The sequence below is a fragment of the Tauraco erythrolophus genome, chromosome Z, assembly GCF_009769465.1.
Source record: "Tauraco erythrolophus isolate bTauEry1 chromosome Z, bTauEry1.pri, whole genome shotgun sequence".
NCBI lineage: Eukaryota > Metazoa > Chordata > Aves > Musophagiformes > Musophagidae > Tauraco > Tauraco erythrolophus.
The window spans coordinates 30,090,351-30,103,339 of NC_141496.1; the positions used below are offsets into that span (position 1 = coordinate 30,090,351).

The 12,989-nt window shown below is 41.9% G+C and overlaps 2 protein-coding genes across 2 annotated transcripts in view; one reads left to right on the top strand and one right to left on the bottom strand.

The window, feature by feature from the left end:
* Positions 1–8,619, top strand: part of ANKRD31 (ankyrin repeat domain 31) — a 78,090-nt gene extending 69,471 nt beyond the window's left edge. The window contains 1 exon segment of the mRNA XM_086629310.1: positions 8,468–8,619. Within this exon segment, the coding sequence (XP_086485436.1) occupies positions 8,468–8,619 (152 nt within the window).
* The window catches only part of HMGCR (3-hydroxy-3-methylglutaryl-CoA reductase), a 213,999-nt gene that overhangs the window by 92,334 nt on the left and 108,676 nt on the right, over positions 1–12,989 (bottom strand). The window lies entirely within an intron of this gene.

Genomic DNA, 12,989 nt, shown 5'->3' on the forward strand with positions numbered 1-12,989 from the left:
TGATTTAGAAAGATTTAGTGATTGTTGGAACTAGATGATCTTTGGGGTCTCTTCCAACCCTAACCATTCTATGATTCTGTGATTCTATGATTCAAAAGTGAAGATGTAAACTGAGAACTCCAGGTTTAATTTTTTTTTTTTTTTTTTTAACAAAATGGCATGATTTAAAGGAGCTTGATTCTATATATGCGAATTTTTTGGCTTGGGTATTATTGAAGTAGTGGCTCATCATCAACATCAATAATGGCGATAATAATATGGAAGAGAGAAGTACTTGGAAGTGGTTAAAAAAAAAAAAGCAACAAACCAACCACAAAAAAAATCACAACCAAAAACCCTACAAAAATAAAACCCTGGCATCTAATACCTGTGTTTTCCTTGTTACCTATAGCGGAATATTCATCAACTACACAATGTCCTCATTTATGTGATTGTAAAAGACAGGGATATGAACTATATATTCTTCGTGTTTTGTACTTCGGAAGCAAAGTGAGGTTGTAGACAAATACTTCTATCCATAATCTTTTTCCATCTCAGAGATATCTCAACGTGCAGCTATTGTACCGCTTTCTCTTCTTTATGGCTTGCAGACAAAATATTTAAAAGTATTTTCCGGTACTTTAAAGTTCCAGGCGTTTGCTTTAAGCAGTTACGTACTTTACAAAGAAGCACCTAGTTCTGTCAGCAGAATTTACAAAGCTGTGTTTTCCATTAACTTTGCATACTATGACAGAAGTATAAGCCTCCTTCATCCGCACACTCTTCCTTTCCAAAATGCTCCATCTGCTCGTATTTGACTATCAGCAAGGTAGAAGGTAGAATGTCCCATGACTGACTCTGAGTTGAGCTGTGTGGCCAGCAAAAGCCAAACAAAATTCACTTTTTAGAAGACCAAAAAGGAAAAAAAAAAAAAAAACCACAAAACCCAACAAACTGCTCTCAAGAACTACATGCTGTGGAAACCAATTCTAAGAATTTAGTGTCTGTATTTCTTGCCTGTCAGTTAGGTTTTTCTGAAACTGGCAAATCACTTCAAAAGTAACTAGGAGACAGTGTGATTGCACAGAACCATAGAATAATGTAGGTTAGGTGGGATATCTGGAGGTCTCTAGTCCAGCTTCCTGTTTGATGTAGAACTAACTTCTGAGGTAGATAAGGTTGCTCAGTGCCTTGTCCAGTCAAATTCTGAATATCTTCATGGATGGACATTCCACAACATCTTTGTACAACATAATCATGTGCTTAACCATGTTTATGGTGAATTTTTTTCCACATATATCTAGTTGGAATCTTGCTGGTCAAAACCTGTGACCATTGCCTCTTTTTGTTGTGCACAGAAACCTTGTTTTCTTAAGAAGCCTGGCTAAAAGTAAGTAAACTGACTCCTAGTCAAGAGCTTTAAACACTGGCTTTCTGGCCTTTTTGCTTTGTGAAACAAGTTGTGAAAGAAATCCTTTGATGACTGACCCATATTCTTAATTCATCAGCTGCACGTTTTCATCTGCTTTGGTGATCCTATGGAGACAGAGAAGACTAACGGAAGCGATGTAGATAATCTTCCTAGAACATATCTGTCTTTTCTTATCTTACTTACGAAAGCAGTAAATGAAAGGCAGTGTGATCAACAGCAAGTTTCAAGAGGCAGACTTTTTTGACACCACACTCTGGTAATGTCAAATGAAAGCATTTAGGAGATTACCTGATGATCTTACCTTGATGAGCATTCAGATTCTATCACAGTTCTTTCTTTTTTTTTTTTTCAGGAGTGACTTTTAATAAAGTTGGAACAAAGCTTCCAAACAAAACAATTCAGTCTTTAAATCACCACATGATAGTAGCCTAGGAGAAGGCTCTAGAAGTTGTTCTGAGGCTGTACATGAAACCCATTGAGTCACAGCTCCTGTAGATTTTGCCAGTGCATGAAAAACATGAGCTATTGTTTTTTTCTATCAAATATCTGTTCTGGCCTGAGCTGTAACTTGATTTACACTTTGTCTTCTATTTCTTCCAACCTGCATCTCAGTGTGCTATGAACTGCAAGAATTTTAAAGTGTTCTGTTTTTAATTACCCAAGGTTGGCCCTGGAACTGCTTCTTATCCACTATGTTGGCACATTAACTTCAGGTTTTCTAAAATGATTAGAAATCATTTTATAGAACCATGTATTTTCCTCCCAAGTGAGTATACAATCAAGTATACAATAATAACTCAAAATAATAAGTTTAAAAAGAAAGAAAAGTATGGTGGGAAACTGCACCCTGCTAGTCATACCAAGAAATAAGTCTGCTATGAATCATTTTAAAGCAATCTTAGTGCCTTTTATTAAAGGATATTAGTGAATGCATTTGTTGTAGTTGAACTTGGTGATTTTATGTTTAAGTAGAGTGATTAACTTAATCCAGAAGCTGAAAGGCCATCTGGACAGCTGTATAAAAGTATTTGTGTGAGAAAAATGGTATAAGCCTTTATGTTTTATTTTTAAAGTACGTATTATATTTTATGTCTTTATAAATTCAATCCTGAAAATAGATTATTTTATGGGAGTCTGTATACATTTCCAAATTGGTGTTTGCTTGTGTGTCAATCATACCTCTCTCACCTTTTGGGTAAAAAGTCATATTACAGCTATGCTAAAGAAGGTAACAGCCACAGAGATTTAAATTGTTTTCTTTTTTCCCTGATAGGTTATTGTAATATTGATGGATTTCTGTAATAGATCGGAAGTTTTGAATTCCCCACATTGCTAAATAAAAAAATTACAATATCTTAATACACCAAACCAAGGACCCTGAAGAATAATAATTCAGAATGTTTACTATAAAGTATTAGTTACTGGCTAACAGGCATATACCAAATGTATCTGAGAAGAGAAAAAACAGTGACTGCATAAGATTTTGATGTAGGCAAAAGTTTCAATGGAGAATAATGTATTGCATTTATATCATTTATCTAGGCAATGCTTGCAAGAAAGCTATAAAGTATTATTAATACTGTACATTTTTTCAGGCATTTAGAAACAGAAAGATTTACTATCAACTGTATCTCTCTCAAAAAAAAGTATAACATCTTCAGGTCAGTGTTGTGGAAACAATGCTTCTTGACACATGAAACATAAAATAATTAAAGAGATTTCAACATAAACCTTGAAACCAATGCTTTAGAATAAAAGGCATGAATTCTTGATCTTTAATCATGCCTGCAAGTCCTTTTCCATGCAGATACAGAGTGCAGCAAAAAAGGCCACTATTATGAAGTACTTTCAAAGAAGAATGATTCTAGATACCTAATCTTTTTTTCTGCTTTATGACATTGCTTTTGCCAGTCTCACTGGAGAACAAGAAGAAAGAATGAACCTCTGAGGAGTACTATTGAGTAGAGGAAGTAATGTTACTTTCTCAAATGTGCATTTTATCTAGATCAACAGATTAGAATAATGGTTTGTGAAAGGATGAATTAAGTTCCACATTATTGCTATACAAATTCTAGTTATAGCCAAATGATGAATCGAACCTACAGATGCTGAGTCATGTCTGATACATGAAGGAGAGAACTGTAGGCTAAGGCAGTATCAGAAGGTGCTCTAAGTCCTTCTGGTGCTGTTGTAGCTGTGCTATGAAGTATCTGGTCATTACAGCCCATTAGGTAGCTTCCAAACTGAAATAATTTATTTGTTTCATAAGATGTTACAAATATTCTTATATTTTTTTTAAAGGATCGTAACTACCAGTGCAAAAAATGCAGCATGTGTAATTTAGGATCACGTGATAAATTAATTTTCGGGGAAAAAGTACTTTCAAAATCAAGATTAGGTTGGACACAGAGGATCAGAAAGCAATTAGTCAAAATCCCTGACGGCCTATATCTTTTAGGGGACAGACACCTTACCTTCAGGTGTCTGACTGGCATGGTATTTCATAGATTTCATAGATTTCTAGGTTGGAAAAGACCTTAGAGATCATCCAGTCCAACCATCCCTAATCCCCCATTAAACCATATCCCTAAGTAGTTCATCCACCCTTTTCTTAAACACATCCAGGGATGAGGAATGGTATATTTGGTTGTTAGAAAAAGATCACTCCTAACTGACCAGTTCGTGAAGGCAGAGACCTCCAGCATTCACAGGAGAAGAAAAGAATTAAGATCTATATCACGTGAAGTGAGTCAAGAGTTGTGGAGAGACCTGGAGAAAAGCACAGGCATTTTGAAGGCAAGGGGTGGGGGGTAGGGGACAGAAATTAACGAGGAAGCATTGTATTTTGTCAAAGGAAGCTGTAGTCTTATAAGGACAGTCTGTCCACAGGCATCTCTTTTTTTCCAAGAATCGGGTCTTAATCAGCTGAAAGAAAAGTTATTTTCAAAATTACCACTAGATGGGCAGAATTCATGTACCTCAATTCAGTAGCACCCTTTTGAGGAGTCAGAGGATCCAAAAATGTTGTTTATGTGAGGCGCTGGCTGTCATTTTTTAGACTGCACTTGGTCTGAATGAGCAATGGCTGTTGAGACTCCTGGATTGTGACTGATCTTCTCTATTTCTAAGTTCTTGAGAGGAGCGTGGATAAGGCCCAAGAAACTTTAAAGCTTTTAAGACAGGTTTTTGTTCATAATACTCCTTTGTGGCTCTCTAGATCAAATGCTGTCACCTTCAAGTGTGTTGTTCTTAGATCTTCTCTTTGCTTATACATCTGTAGCCTGCGTCTAGACTAGCTGCACTGAACGAGATCTGTTTGAGACAGAAGAATAACATCTCCTGTGACTTTGCCACAGATACTGCAAATAATTATCATCTGTTTTACAGAAGTATTGAAACTGGGTTTACTGAGACCTGTAAATTGACTCAAATATGTTGCTTGAACTGCAGAAGCATTTAAATTCATTTTACAAATTATTTACACAAGTAAAATATGCTTAACCGTATCTCTGGATAGTTCCAGCACTTGCTTGCTTGGAAAAAATAAGGAGGATACTGGTGGAATAGCCATTTTTAAGAACTGATCTTTCAGGGGCTATATTTTAGTGATCAGAGAATGGTGACTCTGCACAGAAGTGGCAGTCTTCGGTGGCTCACCTTTATGCAACTGGAGATTCTGGTCTGACATTTATATAGGTACACCACTAACGGGAATTCTCCTTAAATACCATTTTCAGGTTCATAGCTGCCACAGAGACAAGGTGTTGTAAAGCAGTAACAAACACAAGTTGAAACACATTTAGAATGATTTTGAAACCATAAGGCTATAATAGATGCCAACAAAGACAGAAAAGCTATTGGCAAACAGGATGGAAAAAATACCAGGAGACAGCATGAGTTCATCCCAGATTTATGGGAAAAAAAGCACATTCTGATATTGATACTGATTGATACTTTATCATGTAGTTCATAAAGATGGCAGAAAACTGATGGCACCAAACAGGACGGTAGGGATAGGAAAGTGGAGAAAGAGCCTGCTGATGTGCATCTTACTTCACTAAGCTTTCTTCTGTGCCTGAGGCACTAAGATGAATTTTGGATAGCAGTATGGGAGCCTTTCTCCACTGCTTACAGCCTGTAAGCTGCTGATCTTTTGTCAGGGAGTGAGAGACAAACACACAGCAAAAGGGAGAAAGGAAACATCGAAGTGGGTTAAAAAGATTAAAAATCATAGTCATCAAAGGGAGAGAGAGAAACGGAAAAAGAGAAAGAAAATGGAAATGGAGAGGACATTAGTTGGCTGAATCAGAATATGGAGGAAGGAACACAAGGACTAAACATTCAAATACTGATCCATCCCTACTGCGGAGCAAAATGATTGTGGATATAGAAACTTTGATATCTAACACTGATGTCAGAACTAAGGAGGACAGCTTTGGGAAGTTTAAATTACTGTGCTTTTACTAACTGTTGACTGTTATCTAAAATTACTGAAAAGTAGAGATTATAGAGTAGAGATTTTAATTATTCACTCGGGTAAAGTTATATTTATGGTAGAATGCTGGTATTTAATCTAGAAAATCTTAATCCAATAGGTAAAACAGGAGTTTGACCCAAAGAAATCAAAAAAGAAAACTATCAGCTGCAGAAAAAAAAATATTTCAATAGATTTATTTGGTCATATCATTATTACACTTTCAAATTTGAGTTGAGAGTTTTTAGTAAATAAGTTAGAATATTGCGGTGAGAATGCTGAGAGGAGCATTTCTGGAGTAAGAAAGGAAATGTCTTTTCTCCAATTATGATCTCTCAAGACAGGATGTTAAATGAACTTCAGAATTTAGCAAGAAATTTTCCTGTACTTACATACAAAATGTGGACATTTTGGGACAAAACAGCTTTTTCAACAAACCAAAACAGGTTAAAGTCATGCTTGTCATGTCACTATAAGCTCAGTATCAATGACAACATGAGCCGGCAGTGTGCGCTGGCAGCCCAGAAAGCCAACCATATCCTGGGCTGCAGCAAAAGGAGCGTGGCCAGCAGGTCGAGGGAGGTGATTCTGCCCCTCTACTCTGCTCTCGTGAGACCCCACCTGGAATACTGCGTTCGGCTCTGGAGTCCCCAACACAAGAAGGACACGGAGCTGCTGGAACGGGTCCAGAGGAGGGCCATGAAGATGATCCAAGGGCTGGAACACCTCTGCTATGAAGACAGGCTGAGAGAGTTGGGGCTGTTCAGCCTGGGGAAGAGAAGGCTCCGGGGTGATCTCATAGCAGCTTTCCAGTACTTCAAGGGGGCCTACAGGAAAGCTGGAGAGGGACTTTTTACAAGGGTGTGTAGTGATAGGACAAGGGGCAATGGATTTAAACTGAAAGAGGGCAGATTTAGGTTAGATCTAAGGAAGAAATTTTTCACTCAGAGGGTGGTGAGGCACTGGAACAGGTTGCGCAGAGAAGTTGTAGGTGCCCGATCCCTGGAAGTGTTCAAGGCCAGGTTGGATGAGGCTTTGGGCAACCTGGTGTAGTGGAGGGTTTCCCTGCCCATGGCAGGGGGATTGGAACTAGATGATCTTTGAAGTTCCTTCCAACCCTAACCATTCTATGATTCTATGATTCTATGACAATGTTTCAGCTTCTGCCAGTTTATTTTATAAAAAAATTACCAGACCTACGTTTAAAATAATTTTTACCTGAAAGTGTCATTGAAACTCTTTTGTGACTTCCCATCCTTTGAAACAGCACCTCTAGGTGAGTGTGTTAAGTTGACTTCTTCTGGTGTGGCTGATCGCTGCTTCATGAGCGATAAAGACTCTGTGAGGAGCGTTGTGATGTAACTTCTCAGGTGGGTCTTGTATTCAGCCTGCCCACCCTTGTTGTAATCCAAGATACTTAAATATAGCCTAGACATCAGATTCTGCTTTTTGTTCCATCATGTACGGTGTTATGGTATGAGCATACTGACAATGCACGGAGAGTGGAAGGTACGGAATGCAGTCCTGTTCTCACAAGAGTCAGAGGTTTTGCTGTCGATGGGATGGGTGTTGAACATCACACAGCCTCGTGCACAAGGCTCTGTATTTGTGTTTCTTTCTAATAGCAATTTGCCACTTCACTGCTTTGGGTGGTGAGCTCCTGGAAATCAGGAAATGGCAGGGAAATCCTCACGGAGGCTTGGTGTTAGAAGGTCTAATACCAACAAGATACATTGACTGTTTCAGCATTGGGACCTACCAATGATGTCAGTTCAGTGAATGTATTTTGCATTTTGGAATCAGTGTAGGTGACAGAACTGGAAAGCTGGTAACTGAGAAAGACAAACTCTTGGGATAGAACGTGGTATGACCATCTGATGTAACTTCAAACATGTTTTCCCTGCATTTCGATGAGTATGTATCTTGACTGATTTAATAGTCCTGAAACACCTATCCTGTTTTGCTTCTCAAGACACTTGAACAGTGGCTGAACGCTCTTTTTGATGGTGTTTTTTTTTTAAAAAAAAAAAAAAAAACAAAAAACGAAAACCAAAACCAACAGAGGCCACCCCTACTTGCATGACAGCCCACCCTTTCTTGGTAACATCTGCCACATGTGACAGTTCTGCCCTCCCTGGCAGTTTCTCTGTTGGGCTGGTTGTGGCAGCCCAGCTGCTCTGATACTTCGTGCGAGGGTACTGAAGGGAGAAGGAGTGGATGAAAGATGAACAAAAGCAAGTGACGCTGAAAACTACAGTTCCAGCTGCCTTTTGGAGTCTGTGCTGTTACAGAGAAAATATCTTGTAACATTTGTTACTCTGGGTCTTTACAGTGTTGACTTCTCACCCTGAGCACCACCAAGTGTAGTACTGCCTGTGTCTCACTGAAGTCTGGGTGCGAATGAGAGATACCGATAAGATGGCCAGGGTCTTGTGCTACAAGATTCCTAGGACACATGACAGATTCCTAGGGACCTCTGATGCTTACGTTAACACTGTTAACACCTCTGTAGAAAATAGTGCCAATGATTGCTTTCCATTACTCTCATATGCACTGTAATCATTTGCATTCATTCTCAACAGGCTCTTCTGTCCGATTCATCTCACTTGGAAGTCTGACACATCTTCTTCAATGCAAGGAGGTATTAGTGGTACGTAAAGAGGAGTTACTACCATGCCATGAAATGGATAAGTACTGGAATTTCTACAAAGGATGTAAAGATTTTGGATTCTAAAGACTTCTTGAGTGCTAGCATTTTTTTCTTCATCATTACTTAAGAGTAAACATTTGAGCTTTTAGAACTAAGTGCTTTTTTTTTTTTTCTGTCATACTGATAAATCATTTTCCCAGCACTTGGAATGAACTAAAAGACTGGGTAGACAAGGAACAGGAGGGTACCTTGTCGCAGGATAACTGTCAATATTGAATTTTGTGCTGTAAGATTAAGAAATGGGGAGGTAGATGAGGACTGTTTTACACTGGTGCTTGTTGTGAATTACATTCCAGGTTGATAACTTTGTATGAAATTCCACTGATTTCAGTGGTTGCCCATGCTTGATGGGGCTGCACAGAACCAGATGAGTATCAACACTAATAGTCACTTCCTACACCTAAACCTGGAACCACTCTGCCTGAGCATGTGCTATCAGAAATGGCTGCACATTTGTGTAACGACACAAGCTGTTAGGTTAGGTGAAAAATAAAGATGGGCAGCTTTGAAAATCACTGGCGGCTTTGCTTTACATAGCATGGATATATACAAACATTTGAGAAGGAGGTGGGTGCTGGGAGAGATTAAAAGAGGCATCTCGGCCATTGGAAGTGCTCAGGGAAATTCCATTCATGTTCCAGCCAAGTCTTTCTGATAGGCAGAAAATGTGCTGGCATATGGCAAGAGATGGCAGTTAGCCTGTTTGTGGAACATGAATTTTTCAGTCTAACAACGTCTTAGATATTCACCCTGATCTCTGGAGGATTTCTGTTTGTTTTAATTTTACAATGTGTGAATCTGCCTCAGTAGCATATTTATAACACATTTGACTGTCATGAGAGTTATCTGCATTCAGACGGCATTCTTGCTCTTTTGTTCCCTGGATAAGAAGAAGAGATGAAATAATAACACCTGTTACTCCTAACTCCAGTGAATGGGATGAGAAATATCTCTTGTCCATATGTAACAACCTCAGCTAGCTATTTGGAGTGCAAGGACCTGTTCGGCAGAGATTTGATTAGTGTCTTAAACGGGAGGTGGTTTAGGGAAGAGAGACGGGTCTGAAGTGCAGAGAGTTAATACTGTGCCTTAGGATGCATGGGCAATCATTGCCTGATGGGCTGTAAGGATAAAGAAATGCAAACTGCCTGGAAGTCATAAAGTTAAAAGGCTACTGAGTGACAGGTGTTTAGGAAAGGTCACTTTCCACACAGAAAGAAAATGGAGCGGTCTCACAGCTGCTGCAGCAAAACAAACCTGAAGGCATATTGGTTTAAAGGAAACATTCATTCAAATACTACACTTTCACTGAAAAGTGAAAGACTGTTGAAATGTTGACTGTTGAAGTGACTGCTGAATTACGCGTTTGTTTGACGTTTTTTCTTTGCTACAAGATGTCTAATAAAATTAATGTGTAAAAACTGAGAGGACTTGGCAGTAATACTTTCAGTCCCTTATATTAGCGTGATTACATGACCCAAGGCAATCCTAAGATACGGTGACAAAAAATCTGGTTGATTCAAGCTAGGCAAAGAGGTAAAAGTGCAAAGTGTTACATGAAAACCACTGTCTCTTACTGGCGTCATATGGAAAAATAAGCTACCAGTTGTTTTTTTTTCAATATTTATATTGTATGTAAGCATCTTGAGAAGGGTGTTAGCTTGATAGCATATGTTTTGATATGACTAACAAATGCAGGATTCTGCTTCCCAGATCTTCTTACAGCTGTGAATTTTCCCTGTTCTCCCTACTGGAATCTTTTTCTTAGTGTAATGTTCTGTTAAGAAATGGCAAAAAGCCATACTGTCACGAATAGGGTGTTTCGTTTTCTCTATGGAAATTTATGCTTTCTAAGTGTACTTTTGCATAAAAATATAAGCTGTTGTCACAGGTCAAAGATAGGCAGCTATTAGTGATCCTAATTACAGCAGAGTAATAAAGCTTCTGCTCACCAGTGGCGAACAGCAACAGTTAGTCCTCCCAGCCCCTCCTGCTCCTTTCGTGATTCAGTTCTTTGATCCAGTAGACCCCTTCTCCACTCCTAGGCTGCGAGTTGGCACATATTTCGTGTGGTGCAGGCTAAAGTAAAAAGGACATGAAATGCAAAGAATACAAACTCCCTGGCATTCTGCCCGCTGTTAATATTCAGATGGGAAATAAGAGAAGGAGATGATGCAGTGAACAAAAGGAAGGCATTCAGACTCCCATTTCCACAGATTTATTTATTTATTTAGTGCCGAGATGGAGTTTAAAAAATCACTGTGAAGATTAGTACCAGTGAGGAAGAATGTGAGGCACAAAACAAAAGAATGAGAGTGAGAAGGAAGATAAGCAGCTGGGAGGCAGAGAATACAACACAAGATTCATAGATTTTAAGGCCAGCAGGGACCAATGGGATAAGCTGACCTCCGGAATAACACAGGCCAGAAGTTATGAAAAGGTATAAGCAAGGGAGACATGGGGAAAAGAGAAAAGATAAAAAGACAAAGGTGCAGATAGAGCTGAATTCGCTTCAGGCAGAGGGTCAGCAGAAAACATTGCACCTTCTTTGCAGGCAAAGCTGAACTATAACCAGCAGGAGCAGTTAAGGTAAGAGAAATGTAGGAATGAAGGCCAGCTTTGGAAAGGGGCTTGAAGTGCTGTAAGGCACAGACACACCTTGGGGTTTTTGGTGGTGGAACTCCAACTAAGGAGACGGGGGGGCAAAAGTGATGCCATAATAGTGTTGCCATACGAATTTTGGTAAATTATTGGAGCAGTTGCAGTTGGTGAGTGTTTTGTCATTATGACAGAGAGGCAAAGACTTTTTTTCTTGTTTTCAAACCTTAGTGTTAATTGGAAAAAACCCACTCTGTTTAAACAATGATCGAGAGAATAAACAACTGTATATATGAGATTCAGGCCCTTTTTCTGGTCACCAGTAGTCAAGTAACCAGTCAGGTAGGAGATCATATAGATGATCTGGAATTTGAACCATTAAGTTCCTGGCCATATCAGGAAAAGAAGCAGTTTGAACATGATACAGGAAGGGACTAAAACATTTCAGAAGTGGAACAGGATTCAAAGAACTCTTTCTGGATTTGTTTGTTTGTTTGTTTGTTTGCTTGTTTGTTTGGGAGGGTTGTTGTTGCTGAAGCTTTGGCTTCATCTCCGAGATAAAGTTTTATCACGTAACACCAGTATTTTTATAGTGGAATAACCCTCAGGTGAGTTGTCCAGCTGCTGTGTCCTTTTGATTTCACTTACGTTTCTGTGGAAGGAGCGGAAGGAGCTGAGGCGCGCGGTTACACATAACTCATTTACAGTGGCTTAAACGATTAGCAACCTTCAGCCGAGCTGTCACGGCCGTGCCTAGCTGCAGGGTCTGTGCTACAGCAGCAGACATGCTCTGCGCTCTGGCGGCGCCTTCCAAATTTCCCACCGAATCCGTGCACCGGTCGGGCAGACCCTGGCAGAGCAGAGCCTGGCAGCTCAGCCTGACCTTAAAACACCGGCCTTTGCCTGGGAGTCCTCGGGGAACTGCAGTATTGCAGTGCGAGGGCAGCCCCTTTCACTCTTAGCAGTGACTTAAAGCCAGACCGCCGCTTCTTCGCTCGAAACAGCAGCAGCAGCAGCAGCCGCCGCCGGGCACCCCCCGCACCCGCCGCCCGCCCCGGGGCCGCTTTGCCAGGGCAGCCGCGCAGGGGCCGCCGCAGCCGCTCCGCGGAGGGGGGGCGTGGAGGCCGGGCCGGCGGCACCGGGTCCCTGCCCAGCCCCATCCCGTCGCCCACCGGAGCGGGCTCCCTCCCGCCGCAGCGTTTGCAAAGCCGGACCTGCGCTCCCGCCTCCCGGGGGGCGGCAGCGGGACAGGTCCGCGCCGCGTTTGCCGGAGGGACATCAGGGAGGCGACGGGCTCCTCCGGAGCCCAGGTGCCGGCTCCCGGGCACCTCACCGCTGCCTCCTCCTCCTGCCCGCCAGGTTGCGGGGCAGGCGGCTGCCCCTCCTTTTCCTCCACGTCATGGGATGCCGTGTGGCATACATGTCCGCACACACACACCCGCGCACGCCGCCGAGCAGAGGAGCGCGCCCGGCTCGCAGCTGCCGGCCCGGGGCGGCCGCGCTCCGCTCCGGTGAGTGCGCTGCCGGCGGGCACGTCCCGGGACAGCGGCAGCGGGAGAGCCCTGCCCAGCCCGGCCCGGCCCGGCCCGCGGAGCAGGACCCTAACTTTTTGCGCGGACCGGCGCGCTGGGGGCCGCAGCAGCTCCCGGCGGCTTGGCCATAGTCGCAAGCTTGGTCGCTCGGCCGCGGCGGCGGAGTTCGGGAGCAGGAGGAGGATGAGGAAGAAGAAGAAGAAGGGGCGGCAGCTGCGTGGCTCCGCGGTCGCGCGGCGGGGGCGGGCGGGCTGGGCAGGGCGC